This window comes from Phyllostomus discolor, chromosome 9 (assembly GCF_004126475.2).
Source record: "Phyllostomus discolor isolate MPI-MPIP mPhyDis1 chromosome 9, mPhyDis1.pri.v3, whole genome shotgun sequence".
Taxonomy (NCBI): domain Eukaryota; kingdom Metazoa; phylum Chordata; class Mammalia; order Chiroptera; family Phyllostomidae; genus Phyllostomus; species Phyllostomus discolor.
The window spans coordinates 105,293,059-105,315,801 of NC_040911.2; the positions used below are offsets into that span (position 1 = coordinate 105,293,059).

A 22,743-nucleotide genomic window follows, 5' to 3' on the forward strand; every position below is an offset into this window, starting at 1 on the left:
TGATGCTTCTCTCTCTCTTTCCCTTCCTCTCTCCCTAAGATAATTTTTAAAAGGTCCTCAGGTGAGGCTTGGATACACAAATAAATACATAAACACATAAATACATAAATAAAGCAAGCAAGCTCTGGTGCAGGCAACCAAGGTGGCTGGCCCTGGAAGGGTAGTGGAATGGAGACCCTGGTGGGGATGACCGGCGGACCCCAGGTTCCTGCCCGCGAACGAGGGAGTGCCGGTCCCCGGAGCCAGCGCACGGGTAGCGCGGAACCCCGGGCTGGGGAACAGTTTCCGCTGGGAGCACCGCCCCGCGGACCGGACCTGGGAGCGGAAGTGACGTTAAGTGACGGCTGCGCGCCTCAGCCCGCGAAGTCCGAAGTGGCTGACGGCGGAGGTCTTGCTGGCGGCGCCTCGGGCGGACTGGGGTAAATTCCTGGGACCCCGGTCGTGGGAGGCTCCCCGCGGAGACAAGGGGGCCGAGAATCGCGGAGATCCTGGAACTGGTACTTTGACCCGCGCGGCGGCGTCCGAAACTACAGCTCCCGGCAGGCCCCGCGCCGCCCTCGGCCCCGAGCCCAGGCGATTTGGCCGCGCTGCATTCTGGGGCCGGTGGTTTTTCCGGGCTCGTGGGCTCGGGGCGCTTCGCTTTGGGGAATCGGTCCCTTAGTGGTCGTTCCGTGTTGCTGGGCTCTGCAGCGAGGGGGGACACTCAGTGTTTAGGGGATGGACTTGTGAGTCCCGGCGTACAGGCGAAACTGGGACCTAGAGACGCTGAGTGATTTGCGGGGGACCACACGGATTCGCCCCCCTGCTTAGAGCAGGCACACGTGCCCCTTCGCTACACCCGGGTGCCCACCTAGGAGAGATGGGTCACAGTCACCAGCCAGGGGGGCGGAGGGTTGGGAGACGCCGGGGCAGGCGCTTCAGACCCGCCCAGGCTGGGATGGGACGCTGCTGGAATCGGGCCTCTCAAGTATGGGGGGAGGGAGCGACTTATTACAGGGGAGCGCGTGCAGCTGTGCCCTCCTTCGGCTCCTCTACTCTCTGTGAGCCTGGGGGCCTCTCCCAGAGCCGGGTGGAGTTGCGGGGCTGGGGGCGCAGAGGAGCAGGCAGGGCTGACGTTGGCTTTTCCACCTCCCAGCTCCCTGGGATAGGCTGTTACAGGCCCACCTGGGGACCTTGTCCATGGGAAGGGGCTGCCTGAGGTGACTGGTGGCCTGGCCTCCTGGAAGGCTGGCTGCAGACGGTCTTGTCCCGCTCTCCGCTGCAGGAGTTCCCTGGAGAGCAGCATCCCGCCCAGGCGCCTCGGGCTGGCGTCACCCACCTGGAGTGGCTGGGGCCCTGAAATACGCAGAGGGGGTTTTGTCTCACACGCCCACCCAGCCCGCACTTCAGCCGCCCTCTGCACCCTCCCGAGAACCGGCCGCCATGCCCAAGATCACCCTGAATGGTGTGACGGTGGATTTCCCTTTCCCGCCGTACAAATGCCAGGAGGAGTACATGAGCAAGGTCCTGGAGTGTCTGCAGAAGGTGAAGCTTGTGCCTGGGGGGCGGGGCGGGGCGGGGCCTCGGCAAGGACCCCTCACTGCACCTTCCTATTCCCTGGGACCTGGTCCTGCTGGGCTGGAGGCCCCCTCCTGCACGTGGGACCCAGTCATCAGTAGGGCCGAGGGTGTAGGGGGATAGAAGAGACGATGGACAGCGACCAAGAAAAGGTAACTCCAGGAGGCCACGAGTGTTGGGACCAGACGTAAGGTGACCTCTGGGAGGAGGTGGCGTCTGGGCTGAAGCCAAGTGACAAGGAGCAGCCAGCCGTGTGAGGGTGGGGAGGGCGTATTTCCATGTAGAGGGGCAGCCGGGGCCCAGCCCTTGTGGTGCACGGCCTTTAAACCTGGGGGGGTGCCGGGAGGTGGAAGAGGTGCAGGCTCCTCTCTGCGGGGCTCCTTAAGCGCCCCCGCGCCCCCTGCTCAGGCCACCCCCAGGTGCCCGGGGCTGAACTCGGCCAGACGCCAGGCTGCTGCTGTGGGCACAGACCCCTGCGGCCAGGAGCCGGGCGCAGCCTCGCCCCCCACCTGCCGGGCCTCCCGCTCAGGCTCCGTCGGGGAGCTGCGCAGGCCCTCGGGGTCCTCCTGACTGTGTGGCGGCCTGCACCCGGCACCGCAGAACGAGCTCCTATTTTGGGACTCTGCACCTCATCAGTCACCTTGCTGTTTGTGTTGGGCTGGAAAACACTGCGAACTGTTTGCCAGGGAGGGCTGAATGAGGCCGCAGCCTCAGCTCAAGGTGGATGCCTCCTGTGGCGCCGCCCACCGTCGCGGGGCCCCTGGTTGTCTGGTGGGCAGGCTCGGCCCAGCAGAGCTGCGGGCCTGTCTCCGGGGACGCCGTGCGCCCGCGGCGCCTCACCCCTGCTCCCCGTTCAGAAGGTGAACGGCGTCCTGGAGAGCCCCACGGGCACCGGGAAGACGCTGTGCCTGCTCTGCAGCACGCTGGCCTGGCGGGAGCACCTGCGCGACGCCATCTCGGCCCGCAAGATCGCCGAGAGGGCCCCAGGGGAGCTCTTCCCCGACCGCCCCTTGTCGTCCTGGGGGAATGCTGCCGCAGAGGGAGACGCTGCAGGTCAGCCCCCGTCCTGTCCTCCCGCAGGGGTGCGGGCATCCGCGGAGGGGGCGGGGCGTGCGGGTGGGCGGGGCCCTCCAGCAGGAGGAGTGGGCGGTGCTGTGGCTGCCGCATCACATCTCTCCATCCTGGCTGCACACCTGGGCCTGAGGTCTGGGCGGAACTAGGACACTGCGGATGCCCCCGTCCCATCGGGTCCCAGGGTCAGGCGTCCGGCACTTGGCCGCCTGAGGGGCTAGGCTAGCCCAGTGCCCCCGGGCAGTGGCACACGAGGGCACGGGGACGCTGTGTCTCACGGAGCCGCGACTGTCCTGCTTCCTCATGCCTGGGCAGCTGGCTACGCGGACATCCCGAAGATCATCTACGCCTCCAGGACCCACTCGCAGCTCACGCAGGCCATCGGCGAGCTTCGGAACACGTCCTACCGGTGCGTCAGGCGGCGTGCCCCGCCTCGGGGTTACGGGGGGTGCGGCCTCGGCCCGGTGGCTGAGGGGCCTGTGCTCGGACCCCAGCCCAAGGGCCCACTGCGCCTGCGCGTGGCTGGGCTGCCTCCAACGCCCACTGCTTGGGGGGAGCAGCTTTGAGTTTACGCGTGGACCTCGGCCTGCACCCGGAGCCGCTCGCTGGCCCTGTGGTGTGCGCCGCGGTGCGGGTCCGTGCAGTCCCACATGTGAGTGGGGGGCAGGCTCTGCCCCGGGCCTGTCGCCAGAGCTGCAGGGGTCCGGGCGCCCTGCCTGGCCTCCCTGTGAGCACCTCCCTGTGAGCCAGCAGGAGGCAGTGCGCCTGCGTGGACTCTGTCCAGTCTGCCCCCTGCCCAGCCCCCTGCCTGGGCTCCCTGCTCCCCCGCGGCTGGGCCTGGGAGGAAGCCCTTCCCAGGTCTGGGGGTTGTTCTGGCCACTGTGCCCGGCTGCCCTCAGGAGCCAAGTGTTGGTGCTCCCTGCGTGTCCCTGCACAGCCCTTGCTGCTGGGTGGCACTGCCCTCCGGTTCTTGGCCCCCATGGCTGTCCCCCTGCCCCCCGCAGGCCCAGGGTGAGCGTGCTGGGCTCCCGGGAGCAGCTGTGCATCCACCCGGAGGTGAAGAAGCAGGAGAGCAACCATCTGCAGGTGGGTCCCTGGGTGCCGCCGGTGCTCTGGTGCGGCCAGGTGGCACTGCCGGCGCTCGGAGCCCCTGGGTGTGTCCCTGGGTGGGGGGCAGTGGGTGAAGGGCTGGCTGGGGCGGGGGCAGCGCCCACAGCGTCCAGTGGACCCACTGGCCGGCCCAGTGTCCTGCCTTTCTTGGCCACCACACAAGCCAGGACCCCACGTCCCCCCTCCCCAGATCCACCTGTGCCGCAAGAAGGTGGCGAGCCGCTCCTGTCACTTCTACAACAACGTGGAAGGTGAGGGGCTTGTGGGACAGCTGCCGCCGCCAGCAGGCGTCCGCGCGCGGCAGCTGGGAGCAGGGCGGTGCGGCAGGGGCCTGGCTCGGGTCTCTCGGCCCAACGGCTGTGCCCCCTGGGACTCAGCCGGGTGAGGCAGGTGCCTGCCCTGTCCCCTAGGTGGGGCCTGTGCCACACGGCACGCAGGTGGGCCCACAGAGGGCCTGGACGGCCCCCTCGCAAAGGCGTGCTGGCCAGGCTGGCTCCCCGTGTCGGAACGCGGCTTTCGGGAGGGCCCCACCGCTGTCCCCCGCAGGAGGCGCTGCCTCCGCCGGAACTGCTGGCGGCCGGTGTGGTTCGGGCCGAGCGTCCACCTCTCCGTGGGGGTCTGCGGCTCAGTGCCTGTCGGGCAGGGGCGCCCACGGGACTGGCCCCGGGGAAGAGCCTAGGTGCCGGGCGTCCAGTGGGGTCAGCTGGGTCAGCCGGCCACCATGGAGGGGAGGCCGCTCCGGGGTGTGGCCTGTCTGAGCACAGACTTCCTGTCCGTGCTCTGTGGCCCAGGGGCTCGAGGTCCCCTCTGTCCCCTGCCCCAGGGCTGGGATGGAGAGAGACCCTGAAATCTCAGGGGGGGCGGGGGCCCTGCGGTACTCCCCAGCACGGGTGGCCCCCAGGCTGCCGCCGGCCTGGGTTCGCTGTGCCAGGTGTGGGGGCCTGGCGGGGCGGGGGGCAGGACAGCGAAGCTCTCCCCAGGCCTGGGCTGGGGCTCCCCTCCTGGCATGAGGCACCCTGCGCCCTGCCCCTTGGGGGGACGGGTGGGGCGTGTGCCAGATGTGGGCGTGGGCTCAGGCCCCCCAGGCGTCTGCTGCTCAGCTGGGCCCCGGGACTCGCTCCGCGCCCCGTTGGTCTGCTCTGCTCTGCTCTGGTGGCACGGGGGACGCTGGCCCAGCAGGGCAGGGCAGGGCTTGTGGCCGGAGCCCAGAGCCCGGGCAGCCTCGGTCGGCGTCCTGTCTGCGTCGGTCCTGCAGGTGCCGGCAGCACTGAAGCCGTTCTTCCTCCTTTGCTCTGTGCGCCCCCACCCCCTCCCGCCCCCGCTCTCGGCCCTGCCCCCCCCCCCCCCCCCCCCCCCCCCCCCGTCCAGCCTGGGCTCGGGCCTGCCCTGAGGGAGGCCCTCGGGGTGGCCGCCGCCTCTGCCCACTTCTGCCCAATCCGCTCTGGGCGCCCCCCGGGGTCTGGGGACTCGGGGGGCGTGGCTCACTCCTGCCTGTGCCCCCAGAGAAGAGCCTGGAGCAGGACCTGGCCACCCCCATCCTGGACATCGAGGACCTGGTCAAGAGTGGGAACCAGCACAAGTAAGTGCCGCCCTCCAGGCTGGGGGGGGGGGGGGGCGGCCTCCCTGCGGACATGCCGGTTTCTTTCCCGTTTAATCTCGAAACCAGCAGCCGTTGAGTGTGAACGGCGGGAGCAGCTGAGAGACAGACAGCAAGGGGGGGGATCAGCCCCTGTCCCGCGCTCAGCCTGCCCACCAGGCTCCGTGGCCTGGTTCTCGGGGCTCAGCTCCGCCCCTGCCGCTCACGGCCCCGCCCCCTGGTGCTGGCTGGTGACTTCTCTGAGCGCCGGGGTGCACCCCCCTTCCCCTCACCACATGGATCTGCCCAGAACAGGGCTGAGGGGCCCGTCCTCAGGGGTTTTAAGTGGTGCCCCGCTCCCGGGGAGGAGCACACGTCCCATCCCCCCGCCCCCGCCCCGAGAGGCGTCCACCTGAGGACGCAGCACCCGGCCCGGCCACAGCGTGTGGCCAGCGTGGCTGCTGCGCGTCCTGGACGCCTGCCCCCTCGGCCCGTGCGCGCTCACCCCCTCCCGCCGCGCCCAGGCTGTGCCCGTACTACCTCGCCCGGAACCTGAAGACGCAGGCCGACATCATCTTCATGCCCTACAACTACCTGCTGGATGCCAAGGTGGGGGCCAGGGCCCAGCCTCGCAGGATGACCCCCGGCCCGGGGCGCCCCAGGCCCACCAGGGGTGTCGGAGCCTCTGCAGGTTGGGGTCCTGTGGTTCAAGACTCCCTCGGGGCGGCGGGTGTGTGGGGCCCCAGCGCCCCTTGCTGGCCATGGCTCCCGAGGCCAGCCCAGGGAGGGGCCCGCGGGGCAGCCTGGGCTGTCCCCGCCCTGGTCCCGCAGCCCTGCTGCAGCGGGGCGTGCTCACGCTCGGCCTTGGGGACGCTTGCCCCTCCTGTTTCAGTGCAGGGGCGTCCTGCTCCCCGGGTCGGCGGTTAGAGCCTCGAGTGTGAAAGCACTGGGGCTGTCCCCCACCCGGTGCCCTCGACCTCGATGGGGTCCCGGGGCCGTGGTGACAGAGCCACCGAGCTGGGCACGGGCCGGGGTCTGGGAGGCCGCAGGGAGCGAAGCCGGCGCCACGTGTGGGGCTGTGCCCTGCAGCCGAGTGGGCGCAGGAGCCGGCAGCGCCCGGGGGCTGGGCCCGAGGGCTGGGCCAGGAGCTGGACCAGGGGCTGGGCGGGGGCACAGCCTGGGAGCCGCTGGGAAGGGAGCAGGGACCCAGCGAGGGGCACTCCAGCCCTGAGGGCGGCGGTTTGCTGGGGGCTGTGTGTGATTCTCCCAAACCCTGCTTTCAACGGGGCGGCCAACCCCCTCCCCCCAGAGCAGCAGCAAACTTGAGACTGACGAGCCAGCTCTGGAACCCCCGGAAGGCTAACGACCTCAGGGCCGGGCAGACCTGACCAAGGGCTGGGTGGGCGGCTCCCCTCCCCTGCCTGGCCCTGGGGCCCCGGGGCCCACGGCTTCCCCGTGTGTCCCCAGCCCGCCCTGCGTCCTCTCCCCTCGCAGAGCCGCCGGGCGCACGGCATCGACCTGAAGGGGACGGTTGTGATCTTCGACGAGGCGCACAACGTGGTGAGTGTCGGGGACCCTCGCCCGCGGCCCTGGCTGTCGGGACCGAGCGCCCAGGGAGGCGCCGCACTCCCGGTCCCCGCCCCGCCCCGCCCGCCTGCCCGTTCTCGCCTGTTCTCGTGGGGCCTCTGTGTTTCCAGGGAGGGCGGCCCGGCCCGGGCCCTGGAGGGCGGCGTGCTGGGTCCTGGGCGGTGAGGGCGTGGCCTTCTGAGTCATGGCCGCCACCTCAGCGCCCAGTGGGCCGGGCCGGACCCAGAGAGCAGCAGAAGCCTGGGCTCCCGCGGGGGTCTCCGGTCCCAGAGCGCCGGCCACCCGAGCCCAGTGGCTCTCGCTCGGACGGGGGCCTGGGCCCGAGGGGCAGCCGGGCTCTCGCGCCCCCCCTCCCCCCGGCCCCCCGTGACGCCCCGTGCTCGGGCTCCCAGGAGAAGATGTGCGAGGAGTCGGCGTCCTTTGACCTGACGCCCCACGACGTGGCGTCCGGACTGGACGTCCTGGACCGGCTGCTGGAGGAGCAGGCCCGGGCAGCGCAGCAGGGCGAGCTCCGCCCGGACTCCGGCCTGGACTTCGGCCTGGACCCCGGCCACGGTGAGCTCACGGGTTGGACACGGGGGCCGGCCACCCAGGGCCCCGAGGGTGGGGGTGGGTCTGACCCGTGTTCCGGCGTTTTCTGGAGACGTGCCACCCGCGCCCGCCCGCGTGCCCCCCCATGCCGGGCAGGAGTGGGGACAGTTTCAGGGACCTGTGAGCGTGGCCCACGTGCCACCTGCTCCCGGGTCTGTCCCCAGAGGTCTCCATGGGCAGCGGCCCCCACGGGGGACGTGGGCAGCTGTGGTGGGTGTGGCAGTCCGCCCGCGTGTTCCCCGTGGCTCCCGTGAGGGCCGGACCCTCTGAGGCAGCGTCTCCGGCGGTCGCTGCGGGCCGTCCGTGTCCGTGCCTCGCGCCGTGCGGGCACGCTTCCACTGTCCCCGCGGGGTGAGGGGCGCCGGTGGCCTGGCGGCCTCCCTGTCCTCGTCCTTTCTCGGTCGCCAAGGCGCACAGGCCTCTCGGCCCGGGCGCTCCCTCCACCGCCCCCCACCTCTTGCAGGGTGCCGCCTCCGGGCCCAGCGGGGCCCCGGTCTGGAGATGCAGTGTTTGCCCGTGTTTACCCATGTTTGCCAGGACCCTGCGTGCCCTCGAGACAGACTGGCTGTGGCCCCTGTGGGTCCGTGGGGGTGGGGGTGGGGGTGCTGCGTCATCAATGCGCACGGAGCCCTCACGGGCGTGTCCGCTCACTCGCCGGAAGGGCAGATGTGGGGCGGCGGCGGCACCAGCACGGGGGGGGGGGGGGGGGGGGGGGTCGCCCCGAGAGGCTTCGGCACAGAGGCTGCGCCCGTCCCTCCCGCAGGGGTCTCCCTCAGGCGTCTTGTCCCTGGGGACCGTCCGGTCCGCCGTGACCTTGTCTGAGCCACGTCGCGTCTGCAGGGACCCCTCCCCCGAGGAGGTCCCGCTCCCGGGCGTTGCCTACGTGTCTCGGGCGAACCGCGTCCCCCACGGGGACAGACACGGGTCCCCCCAGCGCGCTGACGGAAGTAACGGTCGTCTCGGAAGGCCCGTGCGAGCCAGGAGGGTGACAGTGTCTCCCGGCTCCGCGGGCCTCCCCGGTGTCCGTGGGGACAGGGCGGGGCCGCACTCCTGTCCTGCCTCTGGTCTGACGAGGGCCACCCCCCGCTGGGCCCCACCCGGCTGCGGCCGTCAGCACAGGCTCTGCCACGTCGCCCCGAAGTCTCGAGCCCCTGGAGGGCCCCCTTTCCTTGGGGCTCCGGGGGGAACCCGCTCCAGCTGCCCCGTCGTCCTGCCCCTCTGACCCCCTCCACCCGCCGACCGCGCTGCTCCCCCTGCTCAGCCCCTGTCGCCTGGGGGTGGGGCGTACGCACTCCCAGGTTCTGGGGCCCAGGGCACGCCACGGCGGGCTCACCACCAGCCTCCCATGGGCGCCTCTGGAGATTGGGCTGGGTGTGCGCCCGAGAACGGGAGGAAAGGGCGGGCAGCGCACCGCGGTTGGTAGTCACTCTCTGCTGCGCCACAGACACGGGCTGTGTCCCGGACGGGCTCAGGGCCGGGCCTGCCTGGGGACCCCCCCCCCCCCCCCACCCGTTTCCCTGTGGCCGGAACACGGGGACGGGCGCCCGCCGGGACGGTGGTGCTGCTCCGGGCACTCGGCGGACACGGCCCCGGGCTGGTGGTCTCGGGCGGGACCCCCCTTGGCCCTTCTCCCGAGTGCCTCTTCCCAGAAGCCCCGAGTGTCTCAGGGACCCCCGTCTGGGGGGCCCAGTGGTCATGCCGTCTCCGTGCCGACCAGCGGGGGTGGGTGCTGCGCGCCGTGTGGCAGGTTTTCTCCGCGGCCAGAGCCGCTCGTCGGGGGCCCTTCTCCCTTCTCACAGGGTTCCTTTCCTCTTGCCCCCCCCCGCCCCCCCCCGTCACCTTCCCCCTCCGCTCCGCCCCCCGCGGAGCCGTGTGAGACTCAGAGAGCCCCCCCCCTCCGTCTCTGCCCTCTGCGCTGCCTGCCGCTCGCGTGTGCCCACGCCCCTCTGTGCTCGCTGTTCACTCCCCCCCAGTGGGGCCCCCCCTGCCCCCGGCACAGACGTCCTGTTCCCTCCCGGGGCTCTTCCCGGTCCGCCGCCGCTTTCGGGGAATCGGGTCATTTCCCGTGTTTTGCAATCACACGCAGGGCCGCGATGAGTGACCTCGTGTGCGTGTACCTGCGTCGGGTGGAGCTGTTTACTCCAGGGGCTTCCCAGAAGTGAGGCGGGGGGGGGGGGGGCAGCGGGGGGCGTGTCTGCGGGCGGGAGCCTGGGCCCCCGCCACAGGGGCGCGAGGCGGGGGCAGCCCTGTGTGACCTCAGCCTCTCTCGCTCCGGCTGCGCTCCCGAGTGAGGGGGGGACCTCTGTCTGACTCCGGCCGGCCCTTCTGTGAGGGCCGGAGCGTCCTCTCCATTGTGTGGGGCCAGACACTGTGGGAAGAGCAGCCCGGCCCCAGGAGGGGGGCTGGGGGGGGGCCGCCCCCCCTCCGCCCCCCGTCCCTGGGTCTGGACCGTTGCCCCGGCTCCGCCCGGCGGCCCAGGGCCTCCTGCAGCCCACCCTCGTCTGGGGCGCGTCCAGACGGCGCCTGTGGCCGGAGGGTGTTCTGTGGCGAGTCCCTTCGCTGGGGCTCATCCGCTGTTTTTCTCGGAATTGTGCCAGCAGGAGGGGCCCCGACGTCAGACGTCCCTTGGTCACATCCTGTCAGGGTCCCCGGGGTCCCCCCGGGCCCCTCCTTTGCACGGCGTGCTCCTGGGAGGAGGCCAGGCAGTCCGGCCGCCCTGGGGCCGCTGCCGCGGTGGCTGCCCCCGTGACCCTGACCCCAGCCAGCGCTTCCCTGGAAGTGACCCCAGCAGCTCAGTCGCCCCGAGAAACCACAAACTGGACTTTGTCAGGAGCAAAACCCAGTGCTTCCGGGGACAGACCGTCACCTCGGGGCCTGGTCAAGGTCCAGAGAGCGTCCGGGCCCCTGCAGCTCTGCGGGGGGGGGGGGGGGGGGGGGCGGCCCACTGACCAGGGGCTGCTCAGAACATCTCTCCCTCGCCCACGCCTGCGGGTTCGGGTTCGATTCCCAGTCAGGCCTCGTGCCTGGGCTGCGGGTTCGATCCCCGGTCTGGACACGTAGGGGAGGCAGCCGCGACGATGCTCCCCCCTCCTTCCCTGCTCTCTGGGGGCAACGGGGAGATGCGCTCGGGCGAGGAGCCGAGCACCCAGCACCCGCGGGAGGCTTGGCTCACGCTCCTTCGGGGAAGCGGTGCCGGCGCCTGGTGGGAGCGCGCGGCTTGTCTGTCGGCAGGGAGGTGGCCAGGACCAGGGCGGGGGAGGTGGGCGGCCGTGCGCAGGAGGGAGGACGGGGCGGGCGCCCCACGTCACTGGTGGGGGCAGGAGACGGTGCGGCCGCTGCCCACCGGGGGCCGCGGGCTGGGCTCCCGGCTCAGGTTCCGGCTGCCGGCACTCAGGCCTGGCTGCACCCTCGCCGGCCCAAGGGCAGACAGGAGCGCGCAGTGGGTGCTCTGGTGGGGGCGGGGCCGTGCCCACCCCGCTGCTCCGTTTGCCCCAGGGGTCGGGGGTCGGGGGTCAGGCTCGGGTGGGGGCTCGCCCCACTTGCTCGGTGCTGACAGACGCTTCGTTCTCTCCCTCGGCTTTCCCGGCCCCCCGGTGCGCGTGCTCTCGGCTCTCGCTGCCAGTCCCCGTGCGCACGCAGGAGGGGGGTCTTCTCCGTCGAGGGGGCACGCGGGTGTGTCGGCGCGGACCACGGTCCCGCCCACCGCGTCCCTCCTCACTGAGCGCGGGTGCCCCTTCGCCGCCGCGGCCCGGCACCGTGTCCCTTCGTGTCCCTTCGGCCCGCAGCCGTCCAGGGGTCCCGACACCCACCCTCTGGTTTTCCTGCGCCAGCCTGGACTCCCCACCCCTGCCCCGAGCCTGGGTGCTCTCGGTGGCAGGTGGCGTCCCCGGGCGCCTGGGGGCACAGGGCGCTCACGGTTTGGGCTGCCCGGCGCCGTGCGCGGCCGGCGTGGTGGGACGGCACGGTTGAGCACGCTGCTCTCCCCCCCCCCGCCCCCCCAGGGCTGACCATGCAGCTGGAGGACATCGCGAAGCTGAAGAGTGAGTGCCCCCCCGCCCCCGCCCGCCTGCCTGGGGCCCCCCCCGCCCTCACCCCCGCCCGCCTGCCCGGGGCCACCCCTGAGCACCCGTGTCCCGCAGTGATCCTGCTCCGCCTCGAGGGGGCCATCGACGCTGTCCCGCTGCCCGGAGACGACAGCGGGGTCACCAAGCCGGGGAGGTGAGGGGCTTGCTTGGGGCTGGAGGCGCGTGCGGGGCTCTGTCCTGGCGGTGCCCCCCCCAGCTGCCCAGTGGGGGCTGCAGGCCTGCTGCCCCAGCGAGGCCTCCCTCTCAGCCCCCGAGGGGCTGCCCTGGTCCCCCCCTCCGGCGCGCAGCGCCTGCCCGGGCACGCCTTCCGTGGGGCGGAAGGCGCGGTCGGTCCCACCAGCCGCACATCCGGGGCGCCGGCGGGCCCGGAGCGTTCTGGACGGTCCGCAGGCCCCCGGTCTCCTGAGCAGGGGGGCAGTGGCTCCGCTCCCACGGGCTGACGCCCGCTCGTCGCCGCGGCGGCTGTAACTCTCCTCGCCGCTGCCTGGGGGCCCAGACCCGGGCTGTCGAGGGCCAGGCTGTGCCGGAGGCTCCAGAGCTCCGGCTGCCTGTCCGCTCTGCCCGTGGGCCCCCCGGCGCCTCCCAGCTGAAGCGGGCTCCTCGGCCTGCCCCTCAGCACACACGGCCCCGTCCCCGGCACCCTGCCCCCCAGTCTCTCTCCGGGGCTGCTCTTTGGGGGCCGGCCCAGAGCCGCCGCCGCAGGGGTCCCCGGCCTGGGGCTGGGCCCTGGGGCTGGGAGGCGCCGCCCCCTCCCGGGGCTCCTGGGGGCAGAGGCCTGCCACCTGTGGGCGGCCTGCCCGCCGGGAGGAGCCCAGAGCTGGGCTGTCAGGTTCCCAGGGCCCAGCCCGGTCTCCTCCTGCAGCTACATCTTCGAGCTGTTCGCCGAGGCCCAGATCACGCCCCAGACCAAGGGCTGCATCCTGGACTCCTTGGACCAGGTCATCCAGCACCTGGCCGGACGTGAGTCCCCGGGCCCAGGCGGCCTCCCGAGCCCCTGCGAGCCGTGACCCGCCACCCAGCCCTGCCACGCAGGCACCCCATGCCACGACCGTGCCGGGGGGGGCTGAGCTCGGCCTCTGTGCCGGGGGCTCGTGGCCCCTGAGGCGCAGAGCCTGGTGCGTCCACCGTGGGATGGTCAGTGTCCGCTGCCCCAACAGGTACGGGGCTGTTCACCAACACGGCGGGCCTGCAGAAGCTCGCGGACATCATTCAGGTAGGACGGGCCTGCTGCGGGGACGCCGGCCGCCCCTCTCCTGCTGCTCCCCTGCCGGGCCCGCCGATGACACGGGTGTCCCCGGGGCCTCGGGGTCACAGAGGCCAGAGGCAGGGCCCGACCGCAGGCCTGCGGGTGGCAGGACGGGTGCCCGAGCCCCTTGGACGGGTTGCACGCAAACCGGATGGTGCTGTCCTGGTGCAAGGGGTCACGTGCGGCGTGGGGAAGGGAGAGGTGGGGACACGGGGGCGAGGTGGGGACACGGGGGCACGTCACCCCTGGACACGGAAGCTGCTGTGACCTGGAGCTGCCGTGCACCACGTCCCTTGGCCTGGGGTCCTGAGCCAGGGGTGACGCCGGCGATTCCCCGAGTGTCCGTCCTGGGTTGGGTGGTGGGGGCGGCTCGGGGAGCTTCGCCTCCGCTGTGTCCTGCTGACCGCCCTGCCTTCCAGGTCGTCTTCGGCACGGACCCGGCCGAGAGGGGCCCCAGTCCCACGGGGGGGCCTGAGGCCTCTCAGTCCTACAAGGTAGGGGCCGCCTCTGGGGGCTCTGTGGGCCGGGGCCTCCCGTGTGCAGGTGTCTCCACACCTGCCCTCCACCCCTCCAGGTGCACATCCACCCTGACACCAGTCACCGGAGGACAGCCCAGCGGCCGGACGCCTGGAGTGCCACGGCCACCAGGAAGCAAGGTACGGGCCCTCGGGGGCGGACACGGTCCCCTGCCCAGCCAGCGAGGAGCCCGGCCCAGCCAGCGAGGAGCCCGGCCCATCCGACCCGCACCCAGCTGTGCCCTGGGGCCCGCCTTCCCTCTCAGAGGCCTGTGTGAGCCAGGCAGGCGTCGGGGTGGGGCGGCTCGTCGGCCAGGCCCAGAGGCGCGGGGGGGGGGGGGGGGGGGGGCGGCGCCCACCGAGCGAGGGCGCAGCAGAGCCCCGCACCGCCGGGGGGGTTGTGAGGGCTGCCGTGCCGTTCCACCAGGCCGGCCGCCGTGGGCGGGCTCTGGCTGAGGGCGCTGCACAGGCCTGGGGGCCGCGCCCGAGGGTCCGCTGGCCGATGTGCCTCAGGCCCCTCTGGTGCCGGCCCTGCCTCCCTGGGGCTGCCGCGGACGCTCAGGGCAGGGTCTCTGCCAGGCGCTCCGTGGCTCTCTCTCTTTGGTGGCCTGGACCAGCCCGCCACGTCCTCTTCTAGTGGCTGCGCCCAGCCAGTGTCCTGCTGGGGCCCCTGGGTGGGGACTGTAGCCCAGTAGGTCCCCGTGGCAGTCCTGTTGTGGTCAGGGCTGCCTTCCATCCTCGCCACCCCTCAGCACGCCCGTGCCCCTTCCACGCCTGCACACCCCTGCTGGCCCTCTCTCAGCCTTGCGGGTCCTCGGGTGCTGCCTGTGTGGCATGGGGCTGAGCAGGCGGAGGGGCTTGGGAGGGTGGGTGCGGCCGTGCAGGGGCCAGTCTGCTCCTCGTGCAGCGTCCGTGGTCCCAGGAGGCCCTCCCTGCGGGCCTGGGCCTCCACACTGGGGTCCCACGGGTGCCGGGGCGAGGGGCCACCACCCGCATCCCCAGTGCTGGGAGGGGGCGTGTGTGCTCTCAGCATCGGCCACACCCTGGGCAGGTGTGTGCAGGAAACCGGGTCCCCCTCGGCCCCCCTGTGAGGCAGGTGGGGCGGACCGGCCGCCCAGAGGAGCGCTCCCCGAGGCCGGGCCTGCAGGCCCCGGCTCCTCCTGGCTCACCCCCGTCCTGGCCTCGGCCGCTCTGGCTGTGAGGAGCGGCCGGACCCGTAGAGCACAGGCGGCGGTGCCGAGCCCCCCTCCCCGCCGCCCCCCCCGGGTCACGGAGCAGCTATGTTCACGGAGCCCTGCAGTCACGCATGGCCCCGGTGGGAAGGCGTCCCATCCCGGCTGTGGAGTTGGTGTGTGTGTTTGAGCCCAGCAGACGCAGTTGCCAGGGAGTGAGGTCTCCCCAGGCCGCCCCGGCGAGCGGCTGGTGCACAGCTGATCCTTCCCAGCGGAGTCGGAGGGGGAGGCTGCAGGACGGTGGGGGGCGGGGGGGGGGGGGGGGAAGGCAGGCAGAGCCCTTGGCGGGGGGGGCGGGGGGGGGAGGGCAGGGTTCCCGGCCCCCAGGGGACGGATGCCGACATTCCAGAGGCGTGTGGTCAGGCCGTGCTCCCCACAGAGCGAGGCCAGCCGGCCCCGCTGACGTGCGGGCCGACCTTTGTCCAGAAGATGCGGCCCGGGACGAGCCCCCCCCCCCCCCCCCCCCCCCCGCCTCCCGCCCCGGGCTGGGAAGCCGTGGTGGGACCGCCCTGCTCGTCCTCCCGTCTTCCCTAGGGGTGGGGGACTCGACCCCCCGAGTCCTGCTCGGGGCTGGCCCAGGCCCCCGCCCGCACCGCCCCGTCCTCTACGCCGCAGGGCAGGGCCCCCCCTGAAGTGGAACCCCCCTCTGAAGTGGAGTGGGCTTCTCCGGCCCCCGAAGGTGGCGTGCCCTCTTCTGGAGATGCTGACCCTGCTGACCTGTGGGCCAGTCACCTCAGGGGTCGTGTCTGGAGTCACTGGGCTCTGCTGCCCTCTCCAGAGCACCCGGAGCCCCGTGCAGTGCGCAGGGGGCTCTGGTCTGCCTCCCGGGGACCCGGGGCTGAGGGGCCGCCTCAGCCTGTGAGGGGGCCTCGTGGGCAGGGGCGTCACCGCTCTGCTCTCCTGGGGCAGGCTCCCTGCCTCCTGGAACCCGGCCTCCCCACCCCGTACGCCCCTGGCCTTGAGGTCCCCCGGGGGCCTGGGCTGCCCTGGAGGTGCCCCCCGTGTCTGCTTCCCGCCGCCCAGGCCCCGGGTGGGGGGGGGCCCGCTCACACTGTCCACTCAGGGCAGGCTCCCTCCGCCGGAACTGCGTGTGGGGCCGCGGGGGGCCGAGGGGGGCCGCGGAAGGGAGACTGGGGGGGGGCGGCCAGGGCCTCCCCAGCGGCGGCCGCACCCAGCCTCCCGCTCGCCCGCAGGGAAGGTGCTCAGCTACTGGTGCTTCAGCCCCGGCCTCAGCATGCGGGAGCTGGTGCGCCAGGGCGTGCGCACGCTCATCCTCACCAGCGGCACGCTGGCCCCCGTGTCCTCCTTCGCCCTGGAGATGCAGATGTGAGGCCGCCCGGGGCGGGGTCCACGGGGCGGGGGGGGGCTGCGCGTGCGGGGCGTGCGGAAGCTCACGGGGGGACCCCGCGGCTTCCAGCCCTTTCCCCGTCTGCCTGGAGAACCCGCACGTCATCGAGAGGCACCAGATCTGGGTGGGGGTCGTCCCCAGAGGCCCCGACGGAGCCCAGCTGAGCTCCGCCTTCGACAAGCGGTAGGGGCCCCGAGGGCCCGGCGGGGCGGGGGGGGGGGGGGCGCCGAGTGGGGGGCCCCGTGGCCGCAGCCCTCTGCCTCCCCCCGCAGGTTCTCCGAGGGGTGCCTGTCCTCCCTGGGGAAGGCGCTGGGTGAGTTCCGTTCCGGCGGCCCGGCCCGGGCCCGTCCGTGGTGTCCGGGGGCGGTCGGGGGGCTTCGGGAAGCCCCACCGCTGACCGTGGCCGCCGCTGACCGTGGCCGCCGCTGCACTTTCAGTGAACTTCGCTCGCGTGGTCCCCCACGGGCTGCTGGTCTTCTTCCCCTCCTACCCCGTCCTGGAGAAGAGCCTGGAGTTCTGGCGGGTGCGTGCCGGCACGGGAGCCCTGGGCTGCCGTGGGGCTGCCCTCGGGCCTCAGGACCCTGACGCGCCCGTCCCGCCGCCCACCCCCCAACAGGCCCGAGACTGTGCGCAGAAGCTGGAGGCACTGAAACCGCTGTTCGTGGAGCCCCGGAGCAAGGGCAGCTTCTCGGAGGTCCGAGCCCGCCGGGGGCCCGCTGCCCTGGGCTGCCCACTGCCCCTGCCCCTGCCAGGAGCGCTGGCCAGCTCCGGGACCCCTGGCCAAGGGCCTGCCTGGCGTCAGCCTGTTGCCTTGGGGAGTTTGGGCGGTGGGGGGGGGGGGGGTGGCAGCAGACGTTCGGGAGGCGAGGCTCCCCTGCCCCCAGCCCCGGTGCTCCCGGGAAACAGTGAGCAGGCCCCCAGGTGCCGGGTGCGAGGCGGCCTGGGGCCGCAAAGAGGCTTCCGGGACGTCACCCCGGCCACCCGGCTGGGACAGTCCGCACCTCAGAGGACGGGCACGGGGCCGTGGGCAGAGGCGGGGGGCCTGGCAGCTCAGGGGACCCGCCTGCCCCCGCAGGTGATGGGTGCGTACTACACCAGCGTCGCCGCCCCGGGGTCCCGCGGGGCCGCCTTTCTGGCCGTGTGCCGGGGGAAGGTGAGGCTGGGTCTGGGGCCCCCACGCACCACCCACCTCCCCGCCCGTGGGGGCCGACACCCCGGCCCTGGGGGGGGCGCTGTGGGCGGGGGGCAGGCTGGTCCCTCCCGCCGGGCCCCGCGTCCAGCGAGCTCGAGTTAGGAGGGCAGCCCTGGCCGGCCGGGCGGGCACGGGTGGCGCGCGACGACCGCCTCGTCCCCAGGCCAGCGAGGGGCTGGACTTCGCCGACAGGAACGGCCGAGGTGTGGTCGTCACAGGTCTCCCGTACCCGCCGCGCAAGGACCCCCGGGTGATCCTCAAGATGCAGTTTCTAGATGAGATGAAGGGCTGGAGCGGGGCCGCAGGCCAGGTGAGGGGCCCCTTGGGGGGTGGGGCGGGGCGGGGGGCCCCGGGGGACACCTTGTGACTGGCCCTGCCCCCCAGTTCCTCTCCGGGCAGGACTGGTACCGGCAGCAGGCGTCCCGGGCCGTGAACCAGGCCATCGGGCGGGTCATCCGGCATCGCCACGATTACGGGGTCGTCCTCCTCTGTGACCACAGGTGCGGCCCCCAGCCCCCTCGGGGTCCCCACGTGGGTGCTGGGCTGGGGGCCGGGGCTGGGGGCCGACGGCCTGTCCCTGCCAGGTTCACCAGCGCGGACTCCAGGGCCCAGCTACCATCCTGGGTGCGCCCGCACGTCAAGGTGTACGACCACTTCGGCCACGTCATCCGAGACGTGGCCCAGTTCTTCCGGGTCGCCCAGAAGACGGTGAGCCCCCGCTGTCTGGCTGTCCATGTCCTCGCCCCCCCCACCCCCCGGAGGAGCTGGGTCGGCCCCAACTGTCTGTGACTGTCCAGGTGCCGGTGCCGACGCCCCTGGCCGCCCCAAGACTGGGCGCCGGGGAAGGCGCTGCGCTGGGGCCCGCGGCGCTCGGGCTGCTCACCCCCAGGAAGGCCAGGAGCCTGGACGTGCACGTGCCCAGCCTGAGGCAGGGACCCGCAGGTGCGTGTGGCGGGCGACGGGGGGCGGGGCCGGGCAGGGGCTGTTCCCAGGAGGCAGGTGGCAGGCCGGCCTCACGTGGCCAGGGACCGGCTGGCCCCCCGCCCTCCCCCCGGGCGGGCCCCACATCTGGGCTCCCCACAGGACTGCCGGACGCCGGGGACACTGGGGCCCCCGAGGACTCCGAGGCCGGCCTGTGTGTGGAGTATGGGCAGGAGCCGGCTCGTGGCCAGCGGAGGCCCGTGGGGCTGCTGGCCGCCCTCGAGCAGAGCGAGCAGCTGGCTGGAGAGCCCGGGGCCCAGGCCGCGCCTGCGGAAGAGGAGGTGCGGGGGCCGGGCCCCGGGGAGGGCACAGCCGCCGGGCGCTGCTCAGACGCCGCCACGCTCCCCGCCCCCCCCGACGCCCCTGCGGGGTTCTCTCCAGGGTCCGCTCGGGGCCCGGCCCCGCTGCGCCCTCCCCGGGGCCTGGCGGTGGCCCGGCCCCGCGCCTGCCCTGCGGCTTGTGCCGACAGGCGCTTCACGGGGCCGGACCTGGAGACCCCGAGTCCTGCCGGTGCCCCCCCCCCGCCCCCGCCAGTGACCGCAGGACCTGGAGCCCCACCCTGCTCCCAGCTCAGCCCCTAGCCAGCCCCAGGGGAGGCCATGGTGTGGCTCTGGGGGAAGGGGGGTGCCGGTGCTGTGGCGCACAGGGCTTTGGGGGCCCGAGGGCGGGTGGGGACCACGGCCCTGTCGCCCCCAGGCCCCCTGCCGCTCCAGCTCACCCCTGCCCGGGGCAAAGAGGGCTGCCAGGGAGCCGACCGGAGGGCGGCGGAAGATCAGGGTGGTCAGCTGCCAGGTAGGTGAGCCACCCACAGACGCACTTGGGGTGGCTGTGGCCTGCGGCCCAGCCCGCCCCCCCTGGCTCTGCCGTCCGCGGGGCAGGGGTGACCTCTGGGCGAGAGAGCTGAGGGGCCGATGTGGGGGAGTGACCCCCCACCTGCGTCCTGGCTGCACCCTTTGCAGCAAGTCCCGGACGCGGTTTCTTGGTCCCGACCGTTCCCAGACCGGCCTTCCGTGCCTCGTCTCCGTGTTTGGGGGCGGCGGGCGCTGTCTCCCTCTAGCCTCCAACTCTGGGGGGCTGGGAACCCCCATGAGGCGTGGCACCAGCCTGCACGTCTCCTGCTCCGGGGGCAGCCCTACACCCTGAGCCCTGCAGACCCGTGGTTGGATCCGGGCCCCGCAGACCCTGGGGCTCCCTCCGCAGAAGGCCCCGCCCGCCCACCAGCAGCAGGGGCCAGGCTCCCGCCCCACAGGCTGCGTCGGGGCGGGCTGGCAGCTGGCGCCCTGCCCCCACCGCCCGGGCAGGGCTGGCTCTGGCGCGAGGTGGGCGCCGACGTGCCCACGCGTGGGGAGGGTCCGTGTTCGGAGCAGCTGAGGGACAGCTTGAGCCAGGCAGCCTCTGGAAAGCCCCGCAGGCCGCCTTTGTCCGTCCTCCTTCTGGGAAGAGCCAGGCGGTGCCCAGAGGGTGGGGGGGGGGGTGGGCCTGCCAGGCCCCCACCCTCCCTGCTCCCGGGCCCCGAGTCAGGCCTGGGTGCGCACCAGACGCAGAGCACGGGGCCCTTTCCGTCTCTGGGTCTGGGAGTGTCCCCCGAGGTCAGAGTGTCCGCCAGCCGTGCGCTGGGGGTGCTGCTGGTGGGGGCGGGCAGCCCAGGGGGTCCCATCTGCTCTCGGGGTCCCCAGGGTCACGGCCTCCCTGCAGGCCCGGCCCGGCCCGGCCGCCTTCAGGGGGCACCCCGACTGCCTGCTGGCGGCGCCCAGAGGGCTGGCGCTTCTGACGGGGCTCCCGCCGTGTGTCCGGCAGGAGGAGCCGGCGGCCGGTGCCCGGGAGGACAGGGCCAAGCACTTCATGGCAGCTGTGAAGCAGGCGCTGAGCCAGGCCAGCTTCGAGCGCTTCGCCCGGGCCCTGCAGGAGTACAAGGGCTCGGACGACGTGCGGGCCCTGGCAGGCCACCTCGGCCCCCTCTTCGCCGAGGACCCGAAGAGCCACAGCCTGCTCCGAGGTGCCCAGGGCGGGCGTGGGGCTGCCCCCACCCTGGAGGGAGGTGCTGGTGGTGGGCAGCCCGCAGCCTGGCCCCGCGGCCCTGGCCCGGCACCCACGTGCCCGACTCCCCTCCCAACAGGCTTCTGCCAGTTTGTGCGGCCGCACCACAAGCAGGAGTTCGAAGGGCTCTGCCTCCAGCTGGCCGGCCGGGGCTGCGGCCCCCTCCCTGCGCAGGGCCTTCCTCCCGGGCGGGGGGTGCGGCCGGCCCTGGACCGTGCTGGTGAGCAGGACCCCCCACCTCAGACCTGGGGGGGGCGGCACCCGGGGTCTTGGCGTGGGGCCCAGCCTCCCGTTTCCCAGAGGGGGCGCACAGCATGGGGGGCCTGGAGCCCTGCTGTCCCCCCGTCTGACGGGGGGGCTCTGTACCCCGGGGCTGGGGGCCTGTTCCTTAGTGAGCAGCGTGCCCTGGGCAGGGGCTTCCCCGGGCACAGACGTCACGGGGCGGCTTGGGAAGCCGTCCCACTGCCCCGAGGAGGGACTTTCCAGCCCCGGAGCCGCCGCCGCCCCCTCCTGGGTGTGGGCCGCCAGGCGTCCCTGCAGCCACCCCTCTGAGCAGCTGCTGCCGCCCTGCACCACCCGCTCCTCCCCGGGGGGTGCCCAGAGACCCTGGGGCCACCGGGAGACTCCTGTGGCCATGTTTCCTCAGGACAGAGGGAGCCCGTCCCCAAGATGACCCTGTCCCAGGGTGCAGCCAGGCAGCTGGACCCCGGAGAGCAGCTGAACCAGGGCCGGCCTCACCTGGTCTGCAGGCCACCCCCTGAAGGTACTGGGTCCCTGGATGGCTTCCGACCAGAACCACCAGAGGCAGTGCTGAGACCCAGAGGAGTGGGCTCCTGGGGGCGGTGTGACAGTGCCATGGGGCTCCACCGTGGTCCGTCCACGTCTCCTCCCCACCAGGAGACGCCAGCAGCCGCCTGCACGAGGGCTGCGGGGCCCCCAGCCCCGAGAAGCGTTGTCAGCCTGCTGCCAGCGCCTACCTGGCCGACGCCCGCAGGGCCCTGGGGGCCGCAGGCTGCAGGCAGCTGCTGGCAGCGCTGACTGCCTACAAGCTGGACGACGACTACGAGAAGGTGGTGGCTGTGGTGGCAGCGCTGACCACCTCTCGGCCCGAAGACCTGCCCCTGCTGCAGAGCAAGTTTCCGAGGGGACGTGGGGGGCGGGGTGGGGGGCAGGCAGGGGGCGGGGCCTGAGCACTCTCCTCGCAGGGTTCGGCATGTTTGTGCGCCCGCACCACAAGCCGCGCTTCCGGCAGACGTGCGCAGACCTGACTGGCCGGGCCCCCCCCGGCACCCCGGCCACGGGCACCCGGCCACCAGGACCCCAGGAGGGGGTCTCCCGGGCTCCCCCCAACCTCACCCTTGGGGCCACCGAGCCAGGTAGGGCGCCCCGTCCTGTCACTGGGGAGCCCCACTCCGCCCCGCGGGTGTGGGCAGCGGAGCGGTGCCAGGTGCCCCGCGGACTCACGCCTCTGCGTCCAGGCCCCTCCAAGCCAGAGAGGCCAGAGAGGACACAGAGCGAGATCTCCTTCCTGGGACAGCAGCCGGCCAGCGGGGTGGAGGATCCCGGCCGGCCCCCCAGCAGCCCCCACAGACAGACACAGTCTGCGCACGGTAGGTCTCAGGAGGGGCTGCCGGGCACAGGCCTTGGGGCCCCTGGTGGCAAGGCAGGGGACGCCCCCTGCCTGTGTCCCTCCCGCACCGGCAGGCCAAGGCCAGGCCTGGGACCCTGGCTCCCGGGCAGCACCTGCTGTGGGGCCGGGGGACCCAGCCTGTGCCTCCAGCGCCCCCTGTGTCCACAGGCCCCCGAGAGGACATACTGAGCCGGCCCCGTGGCCCCACTGCCAGGAGCAGAGCGCTGTGTGGGTCTTCTGGAGACTGCGCAGGGCAGGGCTGCGCCAGCTGAGGCCGCCCCCTCCCTGGACATAGAATGGACACTTGCCTGTTGGCGGGGTGGGCCAGGACCAGCAGCAGCAACCCCTTGGTCAAGAGCCTGCCCACCAGGGAGGCCGGTCCAGCAAGCACAGGGCGCCCCTGAGCTGGTAGCCGGGGCCAGACGGCCTGGGGGAAGCCCCAGAGCTCCTGTGTGGGGGCCACGGGAAGGTGCTTCCCAAGAAGTTTCCCTGGCTGCTGGCGTGTGGGCGGGGCCTCGGGCCCTGCAGCAGGAAGGGGGACCCTCTGCTCCTGCCCGGGACCTGCTCTGGGAGACCTGGGCCGGAGAGGGGGATCTCAGTTGGGGGAGACGCTCTCCAATAAAGCACTGGCACCCCTGGACGCCTTCTGCGTGGCCCGGGCTTGGGGGTGGGTTGGAGGTGCCGGGAAGGAAGGGGTGCGCCTGCACGGGGCCCCCCACCCCTTCCTCAAGGGCTGCGGGGCAGTCCCTCCAAACCCGGTTCAGCCTCCATCCTCAGGGCCGGACAGGAAGGCCCTGTGACAGCACAGCAGACGAGCCCGCACACCCCGCCCCCGCCCCCAGGCCCGGTCACTGGGTCACGAGCCGTCTCTGGCACAGGACAGCCCCCAGGGTGGGCCCCCGCACTGGGTTCCGGAGGGCTGAGCCAGGCAGAACCAGACTGGGACACCGCCCATGCAGACTGGGTCCCGCCGGAGCCCCCACCC

At 73.1% G+C, this 22,743-nt stretch overlaps 1 protein-coding gene across 1 annotated transcript; it reads left to right on the top strand.

The window, feature by feature from the left end:
* Positions 1 to 372: 372 nt before the first annotated feature.
* RTEL1 (regulator of telomere elongation helicase 1) lies at positions 373 to 22,038 on the top strand. The gene is made up of 34 exons (XM_036010030.1): positions 373 to 497; positions 1,265 to 1,524; positions 2,415 to 2,610; positions 2,944 to 3,037; positions 3,633 to 3,714; positions 3,929 to 3,989; positions 5,242 to 5,317; positions 5,839 to 5,923; positions 6,809 to 6,874; positions 7,294 to 7,451; positions 11,489 to 11,532; positions 11,632 to 11,710; positions 12,440 to 12,537; positions 12,735 to 12,790; positions 13,243 to 13,317; positions 13,398 to 13,479; positions 15,764 to 15,896; positions 15,988 to 16,101; positions 16,191 to 16,231; positions 16,356 to 16,441; positions 16,535 to 16,612; positions 16,994 to 17,071; positions 17,274 to 17,420; positions 17,495 to 17,610; positions 17,695 to 17,818; positions 17,908 to 18,052; positions 18,194 to 18,372; positions 18,788 to 18,883; positions 19,889 to 20,087; positions 20,208 to 20,348; positions 20,775 to 20,891; positions 21,026 to 21,259; positions 21,334 to 21,504; positions 21,607 to 22,038. The coding sequence occupies exons 2-34, from the start codon at positions 1,423 to 1,425 to the stop codon at positions 21,945 to 21,947; spliced, it is 3,894 nt and encodes a 1,297-aa protein (XP_035865923.1). The 5' UTR covers positions 373 to 497; positions 1,265 to 1,422; the 3' UTR covers positions 21,948 to 22,038.
* Positions 22,039 to 22,743: the final 705 nt, after the last annotated feature.